At 43.5% G+C, this 24,493-nt stretch overlaps 1 protein-coding gene across 1 annotated transcript in view; it reads left to right on the top strand.

The window, feature by feature from the left end:
• The first annotated feature begins 322 nt into the window (after positions 1 to 322).
• LOC126187646 (chromosome-associated kinesin KIF4A) overlaps positions 323 to 24,493 on the top strand; it is a 280,963-nt gene continuing 256,792 nt past the window's right edge. Inside the window, exon 1 of the mRNA XM_049928846.1 lies at positions 323 to 443. Within this exon, the coding sequence (XP_049784803.1) occupies positions 426 to 443 (18 nt within the window). The 5' untranslated portion in view covers positions 323 to 425. The remainder of the gene's footprint in view (positions 444 to 24,493) is intronic.

The following is a 24,493-nucleotide window of genomic DNA, read 5'->3' as shown; positions in this document are numbered from 1 at the left end:
GGATCTGACATTCCACGCTCCGTTCAGTAGAACGCCAGTTTTCTTTCTCCTGATAACGACATCCTCATTCATTATGGTATGTTTTATCGTTCCGTTTCGTCGAGTGCGATAAGCGTAGCGGCTTTTAAATTTGCTTGTCAGGTAGCATGACAGTCGATCAGTAGGGTGTTTCCACAGGCGGGTTGTTGGGGTAGTGCGGCGATAGGTATAAGAATGTGCAAGTTTTCGTTCTCTGCGGAAATAGTTTTGCATTAATGTGCAAGTTTTCATTCCCTGCGGAAGCCGACTTTTGTACTCGTGAGTGGTTTGTTCCAGAGGTATTCTTGTATAGTCCCACTGTGCTATTTTCTTTGGGCAATGTTAACGTACGAAATTCAATTTCGAATTCAGTGCTGGCGCCGTGTAGTGTTTAAGTTTTGGTTAATATGCCTGTCGAAGAAAAGGTAAAGACTTGCAAAGCAAATGGTATCTTGTAATAAGTATCCAGATGAGCAAATAATGGAGTGAATCTCATGAAATCAAAATTTAGATACATCTAAACTGTTCATTTGCTGTGTACATACAGATGTTTCTCATACGCAAGTGTAAAGATTTTTTTGCCTCTGTGTATAATAGATGCCGTGATTTAAGGTGATAAATTTGATCAGGGTTGTCGTTAGGTGTCGCCTAGGTACAGATATCTTTAAATTTTTGTTTCTAATTTCAATTTTTTGTTGACATTTTATACGAATAAATGGCTTCGTTAGTGTTAATACAGTGAACTTTGAGTAAGCAAGATAAGTGACCGCTATATTTATTTATTTATCCAGGGGACCTCCAAAAATAAGATTTATCGTGATACAGTTATACTAGATAACTCCAGTATACATACACGTAGAATATATATAAACGGATATTTTTACGATGACAGGACAGGTGGTCGGCTGCGACCTTGCTGAGGGATCCATCCCGGCATTTGGTAGAAATGATGTAGGAAAATCCAGATCAGGACGGCAAGCTGGAGCAAACTATCCTGCCGAATTTGAGATTGTCTTAACTGAAATGCTTCATTTGGTTGATCCATGTTGTACAATGTAGTATTGATTATGCACAATTTGCGGCAGGTAATTTATAAAACAGAGTATATCACTGCACTCAGTCGGGCAGCGGGAAACATCCCCCCCCCCCCTCCCCGAGTTCTTTAGAATAAAAAGACAGTAGGACCATGCGCTATCAGTCTTGGAACAGGATTTCCTCGTGAAACCGCTAACTTTTGTTAGAGTATGTCAATGGGATATGATGTTACAGTTGCCCACTTTCGTTATCAACCACTGCTGTCTCATTAGTGAGATGTAATTTAGCAATTCTAGAATTTTTATTCGTGATAATAACCTGATTCGACTTTGTTTTTCGTTGGTATATCCAGTCTGGTCCTTGTTCCATGAGTGTGTGTAGAAATAATAGGGAAACACTAGTGTGTCCATGATATGCACAACAGAGTAATTTGTGTCATAGTAAGGGCACCCATTTTTTCTTTTTTTTAAATAGTTCCTTATATTGAATCCGACTGCTACTTTTAGTGATTATTCTTGTGGTCAGTTTCTGCGATTTGAAAACGTGTCCATTTTTATCCCTTTGATACAGAAGCAATAATTTAGTGTGCACAGGAACGGTATGTCACAATTCATTGGCTACTTCAAACTGATGGCACAACCCTAGGAGCACGATATGTTGATGACAATCCCTCTGGCAGTATTTTTGTGTACTCATTCGATAACTAACAACATATTTTCATCCTGAAAACTTTATCGTCTGTGCTTGATGTAAACTTTTTATATACATCTTAATGCAAACTTGCATGGTGTTTGTTTTCCTTATGTTCAGGTTTGATTTATTATATACTGACATCCTTAAGGATTTCATTTGTCTTCTCTTTTAGGATTTCTGGTGTTTTATTTGGACCATGCTTTGTATTTTCAATATGGCATTGACATAAACAGTGTACTTCTCTACTGCCAGATTTTATGCTTTCACATTTATTGGCTACACTAACACTCAATCAAATTGCCACCTTCCAATCTAACCAAGACCACACTGTGGTCTGGATCAGTCTGTCACAACAACGAAGTTTTTTGGTGGGATGGAGCAGGTGTTGGTCAAATATGTAACTTTAGCCATGACCATGATGATGTAACCAGCAAAGATCACTTTTTCTCGATGTCCTATACTTTGTGGAATATTGGGAGATAAGAATCTTTCCTAGTGCTGTATGTGAAAAATCATCCATTTTTCATTAAAGTTGGTACTTAGTACATTTTGTTTCTAAATAATGCATTCTGACAGTTGACTGTGTAAAGTTAAAGATAACTCGTGAAAGAAATTAGAGTTAAACCAGACAATTGAAGGAAGTCTGTGAATTTATTTAAACTACAAACTTCTTATAGGCCTATTGATATATAGAATGACATATTTTAAATTCAACGAGTGTAAATCAGTAAATTATATTAGGAGAAGGAAAGTTTCTACTCGCCCCCCCCCCCTCCCCCCACACACACACACACACTGAGAGAGAGAGAGAGAGAGACACTGCACACTCAATGGTTTCAGTTGCCTGAGACTGCAGCCGTGTGTGTGCACGTATATGTGTCTATTATTGACGAAGGCCTTAATGGCCGAAAGCTTTGAGAGAGTATTTTTGTTGTGCCTATCCGCAACGTAGCATCTTCATTATATGGTGAGTAGCAACTTTCCTTCTCCTAATATTGTTACATTCCATCCTGGATATTTGTGCATATTTTCATTTGGTAATATTTGGAATAATGTTCTGGGGTAATTCAACTTTAAGAAAGGAAGTTTTTATTGCTCAAAAGCATGTTGTAGAAATAATGTGCTCACCCATCATCTTGTAGACATCTATTAAGGGGTTCGGCATTCTGACTACTGCTTCACAGTTTATTTATTACATCGTGAAGTTTGTTGTAAATAATCCACCGCCATTCAAAAGGAACAATGATGTATGTAACAATAAAGGAAAGAAAAAATGATACTCCTCCACATTTAGGTTGTCTTTAGCACAAATAGGTGTGCACAGTTTTGTAACCCAATGATACAAGATGTGTGACAAACAGCAAAGTAAAATTTGTAAACAAACTGAGTTTCTTCTTGACAACTTCTATTCCGTAGAATTATTTCTATTTATTGTAATGTGCAGAAGGTGATGGGTAGAAATTTCTAAATCAGATTTGTATTTTTTAAAATAAAAGTAAAAAAAAAACTTGAAATTGTTCATTATGTAAACATATTTACAAATTTGCAATATGAATGTGAAATGACTTGTTCCACATCAGAATGATTGATTGTGCAAATGATCCATGGAAAATGAAGCTAGCCAAATGAAAAGTGAAATACTCTAGGCATGCAGTAATAAAAACTACACCTTATGTTCTCTGTTTTCAGCAGCACTTTTGCAAATGCTGTAGAAATTGTTTTAAACTCCCACACTTAAAATTTCCAGTGAAAATGATTCCGCTATTTCTCGGATGAAGATCCACATTCTTGTTAGTGCCTGTTTCAGGTATGTCGTGTGGCATCTGATTGCTCAGAAAAATCAATACTCTTCAAAGGGCAACAGGTCTTAGAATGATTGGATTCCCAATTATGAGAAGATAATTTGTCGTATCAGACTTAGATTTTGTTGCAACAAGAATGCCATGTTTCTTGTAAGGTGAAAGAAATTAAATTTTCAAATGTCCCAAGGGCATGTGGTGCTTTCGACAGAACAGTTTCAAACCTTCCTGGTTTGAGAATTCCGGGCTGGCCATTCGAGAGATGTTGATCTATTTCTGCTTTAACTCTTTGATTGCATAATTCTGTTGTATATTGAAATTTGTGTTAATGCAATTTTCTTTGTGAATTTCAGGTTGTGGTGTCATTTGTAGGTAATTATTTTGGACTGTGACTGTTAGGTTTCGTGGAATTTGTTTTCCTACAGTGGTAAGGGTAGATTTCAGTATTTGGTATGTGAGGCAGTTTAGTGTTGTGGCACTGTGAGGTTTGTTTTAGCTAAACAGGAAAAATGAAGTGTTCAGTACCAGTTTTGTTGAGCTGTGTGGAGTTTTGTGATATCATTGATTTTGTTGAACTAAATAGGTCAAACAAAATTTCCAATAACATTGTTTTTTTGTAACTGTGTGGTGTCTTTGTATCAAGGACTTAGTTTCAGCTACACATGCATTTAGGGTGGTGGTGGTTCAAACCCACGTCTGGCCATCCGGATTTAGGTTTTCCATTATTTCCCTATATTGCTCCAGGCAGATGCCAGGATGATTCCTTTCATAGCGTGTGGCTGATTTTCTTCCTCATCCTTGACACAATCCATCTCAGTGATGTCGACGGGACGTTATACCCAATCTTCCTTCCTTCCATCCGTTACAGCAATACAAGTCAAGTGAAACTTCAGATTCTGGGTTTCTTGATTTTTTTTATTGAGGTTTTGTTGATTGAGGTTTCCATAGCCTGATTTTTTGTATATGTATTTGTTATGTCTTCATTATTGCAATCGTCACATTAAGTTCGTCCCTGGCCAAAATCTCCTAATTTACTTAGTTGTTCAAATTAGTTCCACATTTCTGCAACGAAATACATTCAGAATTATTTGTATGTACATATGTGTAAAGTGTGATGCCATGTTGTCATGTCCTGTTTTGGTTTACGCATCATTGCCTCTTCCAGTTTCAAGTGGACATTAGCTGATTTCTTCTCTTTTTAGGATGCCCAATGTTTAGTTCCCCGTGAGATGTATATTTTGCAAATTAAAGTATTCTGAGATCTTTTGAATGTGTTCATGCCATTTCTGTCCCTACTCCAATATTTTCTGAAATATGCTTTTGATGCCCATTTCAATTTAATTTCATTAGTCTTTACCCTATGAGTTTGTAACCAGGTAGCTGTCTTCAGAGTCATCTATGCTGCTCCAGTCCACCTCCAATGATGGGCAGTTAGTTCATCCTTGACCCATACATTAGAACTGGTACCGCCATGTCATTATAGAAAGTTAGTACTATCTCTTTCTTAACTTTAAGTGCCATTTGTAATACCTGCCAACAGCTGAAATTTTGGCAATTTCTTTTCATGATCAGTGGGTGTAATATGAGATCTCACATCCTAGGTATTTGAAAATATTTATTTGTTCTAGCAGTTTTTGATCAATTACTATTTCTCTTCAGTTTTCCTTACCATGGAAGGCCATACCTTAAAGTAGTTATAGATATTGTCTTGTTATCATTTACTACTTAGCACAAGGGCTAAACTGCTCTCTGTAATTTGTCCCTGTAGACTACTAAGATCATTTGATCATCTGAAAATAGGAGTATATTTATAACTTTATTATTAACCTTATAATGATGCACTACATTATTTTTCAATAGCTTTGACATTGTCTATGTGTATATTAAATAACGTGGGTGATAAGACACCTTTACATCATTCGTTGAAAGATGATTCTCACGAACAACTTTCTTTCTGCACTGATTTTGTTGTGTATGAGCAGTCTGAAATAAAACTTGCCTGCCTGCTGCTGCAGGGGCTGTTATTGTCGACTTGAGGTGCCAATAAAACTAAGTGGTCATATGCACACTCTGGCAACACTGTAGGATGTGGAAGTGTTTGGAGGAAGTATTGTCTTCTCTGGATCTATTACAGTGCCGTATCGGCTTGTAGTCTAATGGTAAATCTCACTCAGTGTAAACACACTGCTAGTTCCTTTATTTTTTAAACGGTATTTCAGCTGTCTGCTAAAGATATGTCTGACAGGCTCTTGAAGTTTATTTGCCTAATCCACAATTTATAGCAACAGTTCCCCACAAAAGAGCTCATGGTTGCGCCAAGATCTGAGCAGTTTATGCATGAGTTTACTTGCTGCAGAGTGGCCACTGGCAGCTAGAAGCTAGCTGCTATCTGGACAGGTAAATGTGGAGTTGTGCATTTTGGACACATTTCTGCTCTGGGAAGCATAAAATTCTTATTTTACTTTGATTTTTTGCACAAAATAGCTTCAATAAACTGAGTGAACACTCTGCAGTAACATAACAGGCATAGGTAATTGAGTGTTAATATCAGCTGTAACTTTATCTGAAGTTTGGGTCATTCTATGGATACCTACATGTCTTAACAGTAGAAATGACAAATAGTGCTGTCCTAACTGTAACCATTTTTGCTAAATTCAGATTTGAAGGGTCAAAGTTTGTGTATCTAATTTTCCAGTTTTTGGAATCTAGTACTTAGTGGTAATTTAACATACGCACCTCAGTTATTTAGGCCACTAACTTCATTTGATGTAGAAAAGCCTGTATAAAAAGTAAGATACATAGTTTTTTACAAAAAATGTTAAACACTTTTTCCTTGCTCTGCTTTAAATTTTTGATTTTAAAAAATTCTTTGTAAGGGACACAGTGAGACATCACTTTATGCACTGGAACACTCTTTAGCCCTAATATCAAGCATAAGGAATAATGAAAAGCATTTCGCATTGCAAATAAGTTCCTACCTTCATATGAAGATGACACCATCAGAAAAAAATGTCAAGTTTGGGGGTGTTGTAGATAACTTGATTTTTGCTGAATTGTTTACATATCTAGTAGCAATTGTAGGTGCAAAGGAGAATATCCTAACTCACTTTATTCATCGGCAAACAATAAAATGGAAGCGCTACTTACACAAAATTGACATTGAGCACTACAGGGAATTTGCGATTCAAAGCCATCTGTATTCTTTGAAGGAGAAAGAAGAAAAAAAAAGTTCCTGAAATATGTGGTTGGCCATTAGTTCAGAACAGGAAACAGGTGAGAGCTGAAAATATTTGGCAATCGTTTTGTTAATGTGTACTTTGTTTCATTGTAAAATGTGTAAAGAATCAAGAGATAGCTTGGGTCCGTAAAAGTTGTGATATCGTTATTCTGTTTCTGTAAAAACGTGATCAATGAAATAAAATAAAATATACAAGTAGTTATATACCAGTGTATGTAGGTACAAAGATTGTACAGTGAACAGTGTCATAAACAAATTCGATGTAAAGAATTTTTAAAACTCGCGTATGGGTATTTTTTTAATTTTGTGGGTTTTATACCTTTTTTGTTTTTGGTACACACATCCCTCGTGTATGCTTGCATTTTCAGCTCTTTTGAATATTTAGTTGACTGTTGGCAGTCGAAAAGGTTACACATGTTTTAGAGTGCTTGGCAAATTTTTACTTTCGAAGTAGGTGGAGCAGAAAATTTACATTAAATTTTGCTTGAAGTATTGAGTGAACTGCAGCACCACATTTGAAATATTTTGGCGAATCTACTATGAATGAGACAACAGTTTATGAGAGGTGTAAATGTTTCAGAGAGGGTTGAAAAGTTGTTGAAGACGACGACTGCCCGGGGTGCCCTAGCACGTCAATTACTGGTGACACTGTGGAATTAGTAAAGAAAATTGTTTTGGAAAATCACTGAATCACTATCAGAGAAGTTGCTGATAATGTTAGCATATCCTTTGGCTCATGTCATGCAGTTTTTTCAGATGTTTTATCATGAAACATGTAGCAGCAAAGTTCATTCCAGAATTGTTGAATGACCGAAAATGTCGCGTGGACATTGCTCAGGAATTGCTGAATGAAGTTGACAAAAGATTCAGAGCTTTTAAAGACGGGTGGCAAAACAAGTGCATGACATCGAAACCAAGGACCAGTTGTCCCAATGGAAACTACTTGAAGAGCAAAGACAAAAAAAAAATCGACAAGCTTGATCACATTTGTAGGTTCTTCACTGTTCTCAATTGTAATGGCATAGTGCATTGTGAGTTCCTGCCTTATGGTTGTAGGGCCAATAAAAAGTATTACCTTGAAGTTATGTGCCTTTTGTTTGAAGCAATATGAAGAAAATGACCAGACTTGTGGCAAAACCACTCGTGAAAACTGTATCATGATGATATCCCCACTCACACCTCAATGCTTGTCCTTTATTTTTTGGCAAAAAAAGAGAACGGTTATATTGTCTCATCCACCCTACTCATTGGACGTGGCTCCCTGTGACTTCTTTCTTCTCTCAAGGATGAAGAGATCCATGAAAGAATACTGTTTTGCCACCATTGATGAGATAAAAATAGGATCGCTCAAGTTTTTGAACACCATGATGGGAAGTGAGTTCCAGAAATGCTTCCAGGATTTGAAAAAGTGCTGGAACAATTGTTACACCTGAGGGGAATTACTTTGAAGGGGAAAAGGCTGTTGTTGATGAATAAAGATTCTTTAAGATAAACAAAAATTCCCATTACTTTATGATCACACGTCATATATCGTTGTTTTCCTTGACATTTCAATCCAAAACTGAAATAAGTTCTCCTACAGGTGAGAGATAAGATCTTTTCATTGGATTTATTGTCAAGTTCATAAAAACATGTAATGTGATTGTGGTCGTAATGATGGGACATCCACCCTGAAGAGGGGCCTAAACAGCATCTTCCCTACTGGGCAATGAAAGGAATTGTGATTGAGCATGAGGTGCCCAGTTACTTTCACATGACACAAAAAAATGTTCTGTGTACCAATATTGTTGTACTTGAAAATCACATACTGTCTCACTTGCCACTCTTCCAACAAATAATTTTCTCTATGTGACATAACAGGTTCCCATTGGCATCTGTTGACAATCTCTGTTGACTATTCCTTGGAGTGGTGGTAATAGCAGTGACTGGAAATGCATCATGTTCATGGAACTGCCCTCATTGCTACACTGCAGTACAGAAATTACAAGCAGCTCACAAACCTGATTTACCATCAAGAAGAAATTGGGATTGAAGCAAAATGGCACATTTTTGTTTCATGCTGTGGAAAACAGCCTCTGTGATGGTATTGGAGGAACTGTAAAACTCAGTCAGAAGAACTGGATTGGAAGCTACATTGCTACATCACCATAGAACTACATCTGGACTCCTGAGGAGCTGTACAGATGGGCGCCCCATAAAATACAGGCTGTTAACATCATCTTTGTTTTCTTGCAGGAGATGAAATTGTATGAAAGTTTCTTGTAACACAGGTACAGTACAGTGAGGACAGTTTCCAGTGACAGTACTGAACCATGCGTTTATATTCACTGCTAGTAACAACGTTCTGATGGAGGGACTTTAAAGAGATGTGTATGGGACCGCTGTTACTATGGCAGATGGAGAAAATGCTTAGTTTGAAACAGTGCTGGATTGAGCTGGCATGGGCTGTTGGGCTGTAGCAAGTGCTAAGAGGAAGTGCTTTGTTTATTTTAGGCATCAAAATTTGATCTATAAAATAAAACAGCACTTAACTCTGGTCCCAGAATGATACGTAAATTTTATTGGATGGTTTTTGTCATACAAACGTTTATAACATAAATTCCTTTTTGCACCATGAGAAAATATAAATACTGTGTTACTGCAATCACATTGCATAACAAGGGGATAGGTCTGATGCCTACCACCACCACCACCACCACCACCACCACCACCACCACCACCCAATATCACTTCTGACAGCTGTATCCAAAATTCTTGGAAAGTTATTGTATTAAAGAGTAACTTCACCTATCTGTAAAGATAAAGTACTAAAAAATGTCAGTTTTGTTTCCAGAAAGGCATTTTCAACAGAAGATTCTGTATGTGCTTTCACTGATCAAATATTAAATCTTTGTATACCCGGACATTACCCATTGGGACTTTCTTTAATCCCTCAAAGGCTTTTGTTCATGTAAAACACAAATTCTTTTAGATAAGCTTAAGCATTGTGGTATGTGTGGGATAGTTTTCCAAATAGTTGAATTCATATTTAACTGGAAAAGTGTAGAAGATTGAAATAAGCTTTACACATGAATTCAATGTGCAGAGTTCACTTTTTGCAACAGAATATTATTCCAGTAATACTCCTTACTTATTGAAAGATGCTGTTTTGTCATTTTTCAGTGCATCCATCAATAGCATGATATGTACAGCCACATTTTGAGTTATATCAGAAATGAATTAAATAAGTTTTAACTTGGTGTAGAGTTAAATGACTTGACTTTATGGAGAAATTCGGACAGTCAGCTTTGGAAAAAGTAAACAAGACACCATCTTCTTGGTATTGGTTTGTGGATGACATGCTTGTGGTCTAGCCACGTGGTAATAAGCTTTGAATGAATTCTTTGGTTTTCTATGTAAATAATATAAATCCAAAAATCCAGATACTAGAAAATGACAACAAAATACTTTTCTTGAATGTTTTACTTATGACAGACCGACCAGTTTGGAACATAATGTTTTTTGAAAAGTAATGTGCCCTGACAGATAATTACCTAAGAACCCTAATCACCATACACAACAAAGGAGGTATCATTAAGTCCTGTCGATAGAGCTAAAAGAATTGCCACGCTGGAATATCTGGGCCCGAATTAAAACGTCTAAAGCAGGCTTTTGAAGAAAAATGATTACTTGGGACACGTGTGCGGGGTTCGTGTCCAGGTGTCCGTCTCTGTCGGCTCCGTCCGTGGCCCTTGGTGGAACGGAACATTCTTCTCTGATTTTCCTGATTTGCAGGCTTCCAGGCTGTGCTGAGATGGTAGCCACTGTTGCGGTTGATTAGGTTGTTGTGTAACCGTATTTCTATGCACTCTTTGATTACTGAGTCCCAAAATCCATTTGTACTGCATATTTTCTTTGTGTCCTCGAAATCGAAGGTATGCTTCTCATCAAAACTATGTTCCACCATAGCAGATTTATTGGTCTGACCCAAGCGTACATGCCTGATGTGTTCATTGTGGTGCTGTGAGATGCAACGCTGCGTCTGTCTTATATATATTATATCCCACATTCACATCTGATTTTGTACACACCAGGTGCTGTCAGGCCTACTTGATCTTTGGTTGAACCGAGAAGGTCTTTAATTTTTCCTGCTGTCCGGAAAACGGTCTTAACTTTGTTTCTTGAGAATTATCGCGATCTTGGCCGTTGGAGGACCCGCGTATGACAAGAACGCACAGCCCGTTACTTCATCTTCATCCGGTCTCTCTTCTTGTGGTTGGTCTTCAGAGCTCCCCTTATTTGTATCTCACTGTATCCATCTTTCTTGAAGGTGTCCTTGAGGTGTTGCAATTCTCCTCGCAAACTTGCCTTGTCACAGATGGACCTGGCCCTGTGCGCTAAGGAGTTGAGTACAGAATTGCGTTGTGCAGGTGGTGGCAGCTGTTGGCATTAAGATAGAGGTCCGTGTGTGTTTTCTTTCTGTACACTGCATGTCCCAGCATGCTGTCCATGTTTCTTGTGATCAGGATATCCAGAAAGGGTGAGCTTCTGTTCTCTTCTATCTCCATGGTAAATTTGATATTTCCGTGTATACCATTGAGGTGTTGATGGAACTTCAGCAGTTTGTTCCTGCCATGTGGCCAAACTACAAAAGTATCATCACCATACCTGTAGAAGGCTTTTGGCTTGTGTTTAGCAGTGACCATTGCTAGCTTTTCGAAGTGCTCCATGTATAGGTCAGCTATGCCTGGTGCTAGGGGGAGCCCATAGCTACACCATCTATCTGTTTGTAGAACTTCCCACCACATTTGAAATAGGTGGTGGTTAGCACATGGTGAAAAAGCTTGATGATATCATCCTCAAAGTGTTCTTCGAGTAAAGCCAGGGAGTTTTACTCATTGGTAAACTCATGTGCATTGGTACTCATGTGCATAAAGCTGTCTCATCGAAGCTGACTAGTAAGTCTTCATTTTCCAACTGCATGCCCTGTAGTATCTTCACAAACTGAGCAGAGTTTTTCACCTGGTGTGGACCGTAACCCACCAAGGGTTTTAGCATCTGTGATAAATGCTTAGCAATACCATATGTCGGCGAGTAAATAGTGTTCAAAATAGGTCATAATGGGACGTGTTCTTTGTGGACCTTTGGGAGGCTATAGAGATGTGTTGGTGCCGGTACCCTCAGGTACAGCTTCGTGATGATATTCTCCCCTAGTCCTGAGTTGTTGAGCATCTGAACGGTCTTGCGAGTCACTGTGGTTCTTCCCTAGTTGTTTGTAGGCAGGATCCTGCAGGAGGGCATAGATTTTTTGCCAATATTCCTCTGATTTAAGCAGCACCGTCACATTCCTTTTGTCCTCTGTCAAGACTTCTGTGTCCTGGTCCTCCCTGAGTGCCCGTATTGCCTTGTGTTCTGCTGCCGAAGTGTTATTTGGCATCTTTGCTGTGTGTAGTACTTTGCAAACGTCTCTTCTTACTTCTTCTGCAGCCTCTTCAGGTAGTCTCCATATGGCTTGCTCTACCCCACTTATGATATCCCTCTTCGACAGGGTCCTCGGAACTGGCGCCAAGTTTAGGCCCTTCGACAGCACCTCTTGTATTGACCCATCCAGTTCCTTGTTTGTTAGATTAATCGCCTTGTTGGGTGATGGTTTTTCTTTCTGTTGTCGCACTTTTGGAAGTCGTCGCACTTTTGGAAGTCGAAGGAATTTCTTGCACTGCCTTTCAGTGGCTTTCTTCTATGACCATTCGCTATTGGCAAAGGTATTGCCTTCTATCCGGTCACAGGTGTGTTCCGGGATACAGGAAGCCAATTGGAGGTGTAGAGAAAGCAGGCTTCTAGTGTTCTTGTTGAGTTCCAGTCTAGTGACCTTGATGTGTTCTCGTACTAGGGCTGCGCTTGCCTGTCTCACATCACACCTGCCCCCCCCCCTTGATTTTTGGGGGGGGGGGGGGGGGGCACAGACAGAGAAGCCTAAGTCTTCTTCGGCTCCTCTCCGTAGGAAGGGGTCCCTTGAGTCACTCCCTTCCCAGGTTTCTGCTTGTAGGAAAGATGACACCTGCCAGTGGCTGAAGAATCCAAAAGCAGCTGGTCGTAGGGCTTCATGCACATCATCAGTCCCAGAGGCTGATTCAGTGAAGTCCTCTCAGCCAGGGAAATTCAAGGAACAGCGCGAGAAATCGGAAAAGAAGACCCCCAAGAACAAGGAATTTGCTGTGGCGCCCACACCACCGCTACCTACAAGCTCTGTGTCTGAGGATGGGGTGGAGATTATGGCATCTGCTGAGGACCTGGCTCTCGCCGGACCCTCAAACACAATGGCTATAGATTGGTCAGGCAATAAGTCGGTGGCAGCAGGTGATCCTGTGGTGTAAACTGCCTCATTGTGTGTTCCATGCCTTCCCAGTCTCATGATGTCATCCTCCAGTGGAACTGTGGCAGTTTTCTCCACCACCTGGCTGAGCTACGGCAGCTGTTAAGCTTTACACCTGCTTTCTGCATTGCCCTACAGGAAACCTGGTTCCTGGCTATGTGGACCCCTGCCCTCCACAACTATAAGGGATATTACAGGAACTGTAGTGATATAATTGTCAGGTGGAGTTTGCGTTCATGTCCTAAACTCAGTCTGTAGTGAAACTGTGCCCCTTCAAACCCGTCTTGAAGCTGTGGCTGTCTGAATATGGACGACGCAGGAAATAACTGTCTGCAGTATATATCTTCCTCCAGATGGTGCAGTACCCTTCAATGTAATAGCTGCACTGATTGATCTACTCCCTAAACCTTTCCTACTTTTGGGAGATTTAAACTCCCATAACCCCTTGTGAGGTGACACCATGCTTACTGGCTGAGGCAGAGGTGTCAAAACTTTACTGTCTCAGTTCAACCTCTGCCTCTTAAATACTAGGGCCGCCATTCATTTCAGCGTGGCTCAAGGTAGTTACTCGGCCATTGATTTATCTATTTGCAGTCCAGGACTTCCCCATTTATCCACTGGAGAACATGTGACGACCTGTGTGGTAGTGACCAATTCCCCACCTTCCTGTCACTGCCCTGGTGTCAGGCCCACGGATGCCTGCCCAGATGGGCTTTAAACAAGGCGGACGGGGAAACTTTCACCTTTGATGTCACCGTTGACTCTCCCCCACTTGGTAACATGGATGTGATGGTTGAGCGTGTACCTACCACAATCATTTATGTGGTAGAAAATGCAATCCCTCGCTGTTTAGAGTGCCCCTAGTGAAAGACAGTCCCTTGGTGGGCACCGGAAATGCAGCACCCTTCCCTAGAGCATATGAGAGCATTTAAGTGGCTCTGTGCCCGTGTATGCCAGCTTATGAAACAACAGAAACAGGAGTGTTGGGAGAGGTACGTGTCGACCATTGGGTGCCATACGTCACCTTCTCAAGTCTGGATGAAGATTAGACGTCTTTTTGGGTACCAGACCCCAACGGGTGTCTCTGGCGTTATCATAAAGGGCGTGCTATGTACCAATGCAAACGTGATTGCCGAGCACTTTGCTGAGCACTATGCGCCATCTCCTCTTCAACTGGATCTGGTGCAATGGCATCTTTCCATCACAATAGCGGGAGAGCACCATTGCTCCGGTGCTCAAACCTGGTAAAAACCCCTCTTGATGTGGATAGCTGTCGACCCATCAGCCTCAACAACGTTGTTTGTAAGCTGCTGGACCATATGGTGAGCTGCGGGAACATATGGTGTGTCGGTGGTTGGGTTGGGTCCTGGCGTCACGTTGCCTACTGTCTACATGCCAGGGCGTCTTCCGCCAGGGTCGCTCTACCACTGATTATCTTGTGTCCATCGAGCCTGCCATCTGAACAGCCTTTTCCAGATGCCAACACCTTGTTGCCATCTTTTTTTATCTACGCAAAGCATTTGACACCACCCGGCATATCCTTGCCATATTATACGGGTGGGGTCTCCAAGGCCCGCTCCCGATTTTATCCAGAATTTCCTGTTGCTCTGTAATTTCCATGTCCAAGTTGGTGCCTCCCATAGTTCCCCCCATATCCAGGAAAATAGGTTCCCGCAGGGCTCTGTATTGAGTGTATCACTATTTTTAGGGGCCATTAACGGTCTAGCAGCAGCTGTAGGGCAGTCTGTCTCACCCTCTCTGTATGCAGACAACTTCTGCATTTTGTACTGCTCCACCAGTACGGGTGTTGAGTGGTGCCTATAGGGAGGCATCCACAAGGCGCAGACATGTGCTCTAGCCCACGGCTTCCAGTTTTCAGCCGCGAAGTTGTGTGTCATGCACTTCTGTTGGCATCGTAGCATTCATCCGGAACCAGAACTTTACCTTAGTGATGAACCACTCACTGTAGCGGAGATACATAGATTCTTAGGACTGGTTTTCGATGCCTAATTGACTTGGCTACCTCACCTTTGTCAGCTTAAGCGCGATAATTCCCCGCCCCGGGTAGACAGGTAGGACAAGTACGTACCCCCTGGTAACGGCCAGGCCCAGGGAGGGTGATTACTCGAGCTGATACCTTCCGAAAGTGCTGATTGGTCCCCCCGTCCGTTTGTCGGGAGGTGTGACCTGAGGTGTGAACAATCACCTAAGGCGGGAGTGCCCTCAGAGAGGGCCCCCACAAGGGAGGAGCGCGCCATCGGAGACGCCGGTAATCATGGGGGATTCTTCCGCAATGGTTTCCTCACCTTCCACTATGTCTGCTCACAAGCGTAAGTATACTGAGTCTCAGCCACAGACGGTTCTTCCATCGTTGCCACAGTTCCTTGTTGTTTCTCGGTCTGATGAAGGTCACGACTTCTCCACGGTCAACCCTTTCATTATTCAGAAAGGTGTCGACGCAATTGCAGGTCCTGTAAAGTCTTGTTCCAGATTACGGAATGGCACCTTGTTGTTAGAAACAGTCGGTGCCCTCCAGGCACAAAAATTGCTGCGTACTTCACTGCTCCACACCTTCCCTGTCCGGGTTGAAGTGCACTGTACTTCAAATTCCTCGCGTGGAGACGTTTACACGCTCCCTCGATGGATTGTCTGACGAAGAAATTCAGCACTACCTGTCTGACCAGGGCGTAACGACTGTTCATAGAGTTATGAAAAGGGTTGACACGAACATCATTCCAACCCGCACTGTCTTCTTGACATTTGACAAAGTTCAACTTCCATCGAAAATCAAAGCAGGCTATGAGATAATTTCCATTCGCCCTTACATCCCAAACCCTACGCGTTGCTATCAGTGTCGGCGGTTCAATCACACCAGCCAGTCCTGTTCCAATCCGGCCAAATGTGTTACGTGTGGCAAGGATGCCCACGAGGGTGCTTGTCCACCTCCATCCCCTCGCTGCATCAACTGTATGGGTGACCACGCTGCTTCCTCTCGAGATTGCCCCGTTTTTAAGGACGAAAAGCTCACCCAGGAAATCAGAGTGAAGGAAAAGGTGTCGACCTTTGCTGCTCGAAAATTATTCGCCAGTCGACAGCCCACCGTGCCTCCGACAGGAAAATACAGCACTGTCCTTGCTTCTCCTCGGCCAACAAAGGAGGCGGCCACGCAGACTTGCGACCTCACCTTTAGTGCCACGGTCGTCAGCTCGGCCAGCGCAAAGATCGCCCGTTCAATCTCACCACTTTCGCCTGCCCACCCTATGGCTCACCCTCCATCGGGTTCTGCTAAATCTCGAGCCCAAAAGTCAGACACCAAGACTTCGAAAAAAGAGCATACTCGTGAAGATTTTTTACGTACCCCAACTTCACAACCATCGGTTCCTCCTTCATCTAAACATCATAATTCCAAGAAGGCTACAAAGAAACCTAGTTCATCTCCTTCTTTGCCAAGGCGTGTCCCATGTACAGCACCACCTGGCGGAAATCGCCCTCAGCCGTCTTCTGTGTCGCCGAGGCACACTGCTGGCGGCCGATTGCTGGTGGCAGGAGCTGCTCCTGAACAACCTATGGATCAGGATCTTCTGCCTTCGGCTGAATGCCATTCCATGCTGTCGGTCGCAAGCTCTGAGCAGTCGTTGAGTTGACAGCAACCTTGGTCACGTTCCTCCATTTGCTCTTCACCCTATGTCCATTATCCACTGGAATATCCGCGACATTCGAGCCAATCGGCATGAATTGTCGATCCTCTGTCAATCCTACTCGCCGGTCATCTTCTGTCTTCAGGAAACAAAGCTGCGTCCCCATGACCGCTTTGTTCTCCCTCATTTTCAGTCCGTCCGATATTATCTCCCCTCTGTTGAAGGCACTCCAGCCCATGGAGGACTCGTGATTCTTCTCCATGATACTCTCCATTATCACCCAATTAACTTAAACACTTCCTTCCAAGCTATCGCCGTCCGTCTTTCCCTTTCTGGATACACGTTCTCTCTTTGTACTGTATACATTCCATCGTCCACACCAATGGCACGAGCTGATCTCCTTCATCTTCTTGGTCAGCTTCCACCCCCCTATTTGCTGGTTTGGGGCTTCAATGCCCACCACCCGCTTTGGGGATCTCCACATCCTTGTCCACGTGGCTCACTATTGCTAGACGTCTTCCACCAAGTGGATCTAGTTTGCCTCAACACTGGGGTCCCTACCTTTTTGTCTGCCTCCACGACAAATTTATCTCATTTGGACCTTGCGGTCAGTACTGTTCCCCTAGCTCGGCGCTTCGAATGGTTCGCCCTTGATGATACACACTCGAGTGACCACTTTCCATGTGTCCTTAGACTGCAACCTCAACTGCCATATATGCGCCCGAGACGCTGGAAGTTTTCCCAGGCCGACTGGACACTTTTTTTCGCCTCTAACGACATTCGATGACAGTCACTTTCCCAACGTCGACGATGAGGTCACACACATTACCGACGTTATTCTTACAGCTGCGGAACGTTCAATACCACGCACCTCCGAATTGCCCCAGCGCCCCCCAATTCCTTGGTGGAACGAGGCATGCCGTGACACAATACGTGAGCGGCGACGTGCTCTCCGCATTTTCCGCCACCATCCTACTTTGGCCAACTGTATCCGCTATAAGCAGTTCAGAGCGCGATGCCGTCGTGTCATCCGCGATAGCAAGAAGGCAAGCTGGAAATTGTTTATTAGCTCATTTAACACCTTCACTCCCTCCTCGGAAGTTTGGAGTCGGCTTCGACGGTTCTCAGGCGCGCCTAGTTTCTCCACGGTCTCTGGGCTCACTGTCGCGCGTGATACATTAGTGGACCCCGTCGCAATTTCTAACTCATTTGGTCAGCACTTTGCTGAGATTTCGAGCTCTTCAAATTACCTGCCAGCATTTCTCCCGAAGAAACGTGCAGTGGAAGTGCGACCTCTTGCTTTCTCCTCTCCAAATCGCGAAAGCTACAATACTGTTTTCTCCATGCGGGAACTCCAACATGCACTCTCTTCTTCTCGCTCCTCCGCCCCAGGACCGGATGGTATCCACATCCAAATGTTGCTGCAATTATCAACCCATAGTCTGCGTTACTTCCTTCGCCTTTATAATCGAATTTGGACTGACAGAACTTTTCACAGACGATGGCGGGAAGCTATCGTCGTTCCTGTTCCGAAACCTGGAAAGGACAAACATTTCCCCTCTAGCTATCGCCCCATTTCTCTCACAAGTAGTGTCTGTAAGGTTTTGGAGCGTATGGTGAATTACCGTTTAGCTTGGTGGCTGGAATTCCGCAGTCTTTTAACACCTGCCCAATGCGGATTCCGAAAGCATCGTTCTGCAGTTGACCATCCTGTTGCTATCTCCACTTATATCATGAATAATTTTCTCCGGAAACGCCAAACAGTAGCAATATTTTTTGATCTGGAGAGAGCATACGATACCTGTTGGAGGACAGGTATCCTCCGCATACTGTTCTCTTGGGGCTTTCGATGTCGGCTGCCCCTTTTTCTTCGCGAATTTATTGCAGAGCGCACATTTAGTGTGCGGGTGAACACTACTCTCTCTCGTACTTTCTCCCAAGAAAACGGGGTACCCCAGGGCTGTATGCTGAGTGTTGTACTGTTTGCCATTGCCATCAATCCAGTTATGGATTGTCTCCTTCCTGATGTCTCGGGCTCCCTCTTTGTGGACGATTTTGCGATCCACTACAGCTCTCAACGGACCAGCCTTCTTGAACGACGTCTTCAAGGATGTCTCGATCACCTCCACTCTTGGAGCATTGAAACCGGCTTCCGTTTTTCTCCCAGTAAGACCGTTTGTGTTAATTTTTGGCGACGTAAAGAGTTTCTTCCGCCCTCCTTACATCTAGGTCCTGTAAACCGTCTGTTTTCAGACGTCACTAAATTCTTGGGTCTTACGTTTGACAGAAAACTGTGCTGGTCCTCCCACGTTTCTTTTCTTTCGGCTCGCTGTCTGCGATCCCTCAACACCCTCCGTGTCCTGAATGGTACCTCCTGGGGAGCGGACTGAGTGGTCCTTCTCCACTTCTATCGCGCCTTAGTGCACTCGAAATTGGACTATGGAAGCATAGTCTACTCCTCTGCTCGGCCGTCTATTCTTCGGCGTCTCGACTCTATCCACCACCGTGGATTACGTTTAGTGTCTGGAGCTTTTTACACCAGCCCTGTGGAAAGCCTTTATGCTGAGACTGCTGAACCTCCGCTATCCAATCGGCGAGCAGTCCTTCTGAGCCGTTATGCAAGTCATCTGTCTTCCATGCCTGCTAATCCAGCCCATGACATTTTTTTCGACGCTTCCTTTGATGTAGGGTATGCAGGCCGCCCCTCCTCCCTACTACCACTGGGAGTCCGCTTTCGTCAACTGCTCCATTCTCTTTCCTTCCGCTTTCCTAAAACCTTCTTGACAACTTGGGGTACAGCACCGCCTTGGCTCCGTCCCCGGATCTGCCTGCTCCGAGACCTTTGTCGATTTCCCAAGGATTGTACCCCTTCACTTGTTTATCGTCGGGCATTTGCTGCTCTATGTGCACAAATGACGGACGCCACATTCATTTACACCGACGGCTCGAAAACATCGTTAGGTGTAGGGAGTGCCTATATTGTTGGCGACACCCCAAATCACTTTCGGCTTCCCGACCAGTGTTCAGTTTATACTGCGGAGCTTTACGCTGTTCTCCAGGCTGTCCACTACATCCGCCGCCATCGGCGGATACAGTACGTTATTTGCTCAGATTCTCTCAGCTCTCTCCTCAGTCTCCAAGCTCTTTACCCTGTGCACCCTCTGGTCCACCGGATTCAGGACTGTCTGCACTTGCTCCACCTGGGGGGCGTCTCGGTGGCGTTCCTCTGGCTCCCGGGACACGTTGGTATCTGCGGAAATGAGGCGGCCGATATTGCAGCCAAGGCTGCAGTCTCTCTTCTTCGGCCAGCAATTCAATCGATTCCCGTCGCCGATCTCCGGAGCGTTTTATGTCGTTGTGTTGTTCATTTATGGCACGCGCCTTGGTCGACACTTCCCCAAAATAAATTGCGGGACGTGAAAACTCTTCCTTGTGCTTGGACCTCTTCCTCCCGAACACGTCGTCGGGAGGAGGTAATTTTAACTAGACTCCGGATAGGACACTGTCCTTTTAGTCATCGACATCTTTTAAGCGGCGATCCTCCCCCACTCTGTCCCCACCGCTCTTAGCTGTGGACGTTAAGACACCTTTTAATTGAGTGCCCCTATTTTAATCCGTTACGCGCCCGTCTACAGCTGTCGCCTGATATATCGTCAATTTTAGCAGATGACACGTGCTCGGCCGATCGCGTTCGAGTTCATTCGTGCCAGTGAAATGGCGCCAGTCATTTGAAGTTTTTTGGGACAACCAACCCCCTTCTGTAGTGGATTTTTAAGCCTTCCTTCTGCTTTTAGTTTCTCCAATTTTATGACTTTCGTTCCCATTGCTGCTGGTTTCCGTTTTCGGTTTTTTACTGTTTCCTAAGTCACAGACCGGGCGCTAATGACCATAGCAGTTTTGCGCCCTAAAACCAAAACAAAAACAAAAAAAAATGCTTAAGCGCAAGTGCTGGCAGCACCTCAATGCCTTCTGTTGCCTGAGCAACACCAACTGGGGTGCAGATCGCTCTATGCTGCTGCAGCTCTACAAAGCCCTTGTTCAATCCTGCCTTAAAATGAGAGTCTGGTTATGGTTCTGTAGTACCCTCTGCGTTGCGTGTACTTGACCCAGTGCACTATTGTGGCGTTTGCGTAGCGACGGGAGCTTTTAGAATGAGTCCGATGGTGTCCTGGTGGAGGCCCTTCGTTGCAGATCAGACGTGCACAATTGCTCGCCAGTTACGTTGCACACATTCATAGTTCTCCTGTGCATCCGAATCACCGTCTCCTTTTTTCATCCGTGGCAGTTCATCTCCCGCATTGGCGGCCCAAGTCAGGGCTAACGATTGCCATTTGCGTGCAATCCCTTCTGCCTGAACTGAAGTCTGTCTCTTTAACACCTCCCATGCAGATCCATCCGCATACACGTCCATGGTGTACACCTAGGCTGCAGATTCGTTGGACCTTTCGCATGACCATAAGGACTCAGTTACTCCTGCCGCTATCCACTGTCACTTCATTTTGATTCTTGACGTGTTCTGGGGCTCTGAAGTGGTTTACACTGGCGGCTCAATGGCTGATGGTGATGTTGGCTTTGCCTACGTACACAAAGGCCTGTTTGGACAGCATTCCTTGCCCGATGGCTACAGTGTATTCACTGCAGAGGTGGTTGCCATCTCTCGTGCAATTCAGTATATCCGTTCATGCCCCGGGGAGTTGTTTCTTCTGTATACTGACCCCTTGAGCAGCCTAAAAGCTATTGACCAGTGCTACCCTCGCCATCCTTTGGTAGCGACCATCCAGGAGTCCACCTATGTCCTGGAAAAGTCCAGCCGTTCAGTGGTGTTTGTGTGGACCCCAGGTCATGTTGGAATCCCAGGCAACGAACTTGCCGACAGGCTGCGCAGAAACCGCTCGTGGAGATGGGTATCTCTGAACCTGATCTGCGTTTTGACCTATGCCATAGGAGTTTCGGCTTTGGGAGACAGTGGCGTAACAGTATGCACAACAAACTGTGTGTCTTTAAGGAGACGGCGAATGTGTGGAAGTCTTCCCTCCGAGCTTCTCGGAGGGAACCAGTTGTCCTTTGTCGGCTCTGCACGTGGTTACCTCCTCCGTCGCGAGGACCCATTCAGTGTCACTGTGGCTCCCAAATGACAGTCTTCCACCTCTTACTGGACTGCCCATGTTTAGCCACTCTGCAGTGGACTTTTAACTCTCCCAGCACCCTACCTTCAGTGTTGGGTGACAGTGCACCAACAGCAGCTTTAGTCTTAAGTTTTATTCACAAAGGTGGGTTTTATCATTTGATCTGGGTTTTAGTGAATATCCTTTATCCCTCTGTGTTCTCCACTTTAGGGCTTTTAGGGTGGAGGGTTTAATGTGTTGCGGAGTGGTTGGCTTCTCCTATTTTGTTCTCATGGTCAGCCAGCCATGGTAATCATTCTTGTTTTTAATCTCTTCTCCCTGTTTCTTGCATGTCTCTGTGGTATTCTTGTCCTGTTTTGTCCATTGTAATGTTTGTTATCCTGTTGTTCTTCTGGTTCTTCCTTTCTCCTGTTGTTGTCGTACATCTTTGTTTTCTTTTTTTCCCCTTGGGTAATTGCTCTACTGGGAGCAAGGGCTGATGACCTTGCAGTTTGGTCCCTTACACCCCCCCCCCCCCCCCTCCCCTTTTAAACCAACCAACTCACCATATAGTGGAGATGCTAAGTCGCAGATAGTCTTTTTGTTGTGCCTATCACAAATATAGCTTTCAGCCAGCAAGGGCTTTGTCAAAATTAGACGACATACACGCTCATGCAAACACAACTCGCACACACGACTGCAGTCTCAACCAGCTGAGGCCAGACTGCGAGGAGCAGCACCAGTGAATGATGGAAGTGGCAACTGGGTGGGGCTAGGAGGAGGCTGGGGTGGGGAGGGGGAGGGAAACTGTAAAGTATTTGTACAAGATGTCTATACCTTTCTCAATACTGTCATATAATAAAGCTGAAGATAACTTGGGTAAAGCTCATGAAACTGCTGACCTACAGACATGAAACACATACTTTTATAGGGCACTGGCAAATCAAACTTGAGATGAATTTTGTGAGGAAAGATGTAGAACTGAAGTTCTCAAAATTCTGCACATTGCCTAAACTAAACATTTCCAAAAGGAGGCACCACAACAGAAGCAGCTAAGGAAAATAGGTGGTTGACTGCTGGTATTAGATATTCCTCATAGACATTTAAATTTCTCAGTTCTTTACAGAAATGCTACATTAATCCAAAGGGGTTAATGTCACAAGTACAAAAACACATAGGAAGGTACTGCCTGCTTGTTAAAAAAACACTCATTCAGTAACATAACATATAGGTATGGTCTACAGAGTAAGAACAAAAAGTACAGGAGATGACAAAATGTGAAAGGGGAAAAAACAAATATAAAAACATACTAATCAAAGATGGGAGTAGAGTAACAGAAAATTGTCAAGCATTGGCAAATTTTGTAAATAGCTATTTACTTGGTATTATGCAGAAGTTGCAGCAAAATCTCCCTAATACAAATGTAACACCTACAGTGAATTACACAGCAAGCACTGCAGTGATGATCCCACAACAGAGCTTGAAGTCAGAAAGACAAGACACAAATTGTCAGAAGGCATAGATGACACTCCAGGCTCTTATTCTTAACACACGCATTGACAGTGTAGAGACTTAACAAATGTCATAAGTGAGTCCTTAAGTTGAGGTATTTTTCATAGTGCCTAACGCATGTACGAGTCATGCTCTTACTGAAGAAAGGTAATGTGGGAATTACTGAAAACAACTGGCCAGTCTGTCTGATGCAATTATTTTTGAAAATGCAGTCATGAGATAAACTTGCAAATTACGCAAATGACTAAACCCCACTGCCCTCTGTCCACCCACCTCCCTCTGTCCTTAGGCCTTATTTATTGTTGTTTCAAATTAAAGTTACCATAGTAGTACTTTAATCATATGCTGATAGCTATACAGGAAACTTAAGTTTTCTGTACAAAACATCTGCGAGGAAGAAAACAAAACTGCACATTGTTTTTTATACGATTTTTGTTCAATGTAACTTTTGAGAAAGATTTTTTTTTCCCCCGTCAGTCTACTGACTGGTTTGATGCGGCACGCCACGAATTTTTTTCCTGTGCTAACCTCTTCATCTCAGAGTAGCACTTGCAACCTACGTCCTCAATTATTTGCTTGACGTATTCCAATCTCTGTCTTCCTCTACAGTTTTTGCCCTCTACAGCTCCCTCTAGTACCATGGAAGTCATTCCCTCATGTCTTAGCAGATGTCCTATCATCCTGTCCCTTCTCCTTATCAGTGTTTTCCACATATTCCTTTCCTCTCTGATTCTGCGTAGAACCTCCTCATTCCTTACCTTATCAGTCCACCTAATTTTCAACATTCGTCTATAGCACCACATCTCAAATGCTTCGATTCTCTTCTGTTCCGGTTTTCCCACAGTCCATGTTTCACTACCATACAATGCTGTACTCCAGACGTACATCCTCAGAAATTTCTTCCTCAAATTAAGGCCGGTATTTGATATTAGTAGACTTCTCTTGGCCAGAAATGCCTTTTTTGCCATAGCGAGTCTGCTTTTGATGTCCTCCTTGCTCCGTCCGTCATTCGTTGTTTTACTGCCTAGGTAGCAGAATTCCTTAACTTCATTGACTTCATGACCATCAATCCTGATGTTAAGTTTCTCGCTGTTCTCATTTCT

Source organism: Schistocerca cancellata, chromosome 5 (genome assembly GCF_023864275.1).
Source record: "Schistocerca cancellata isolate TAMUIC-IGC-003103 chromosome 5, iqSchCanc2.1, whole genome shotgun sequence".
Classification (NCBI taxonomy): domain Eukaryota; kingdom Metazoa; phylum Arthropoda; class Insecta; order Orthoptera; family Acrididae; genus Schistocerca; species Schistocerca cancellata.
This window is presented reverse-complemented; position numbering and strand designations above follow the sequence as displayed.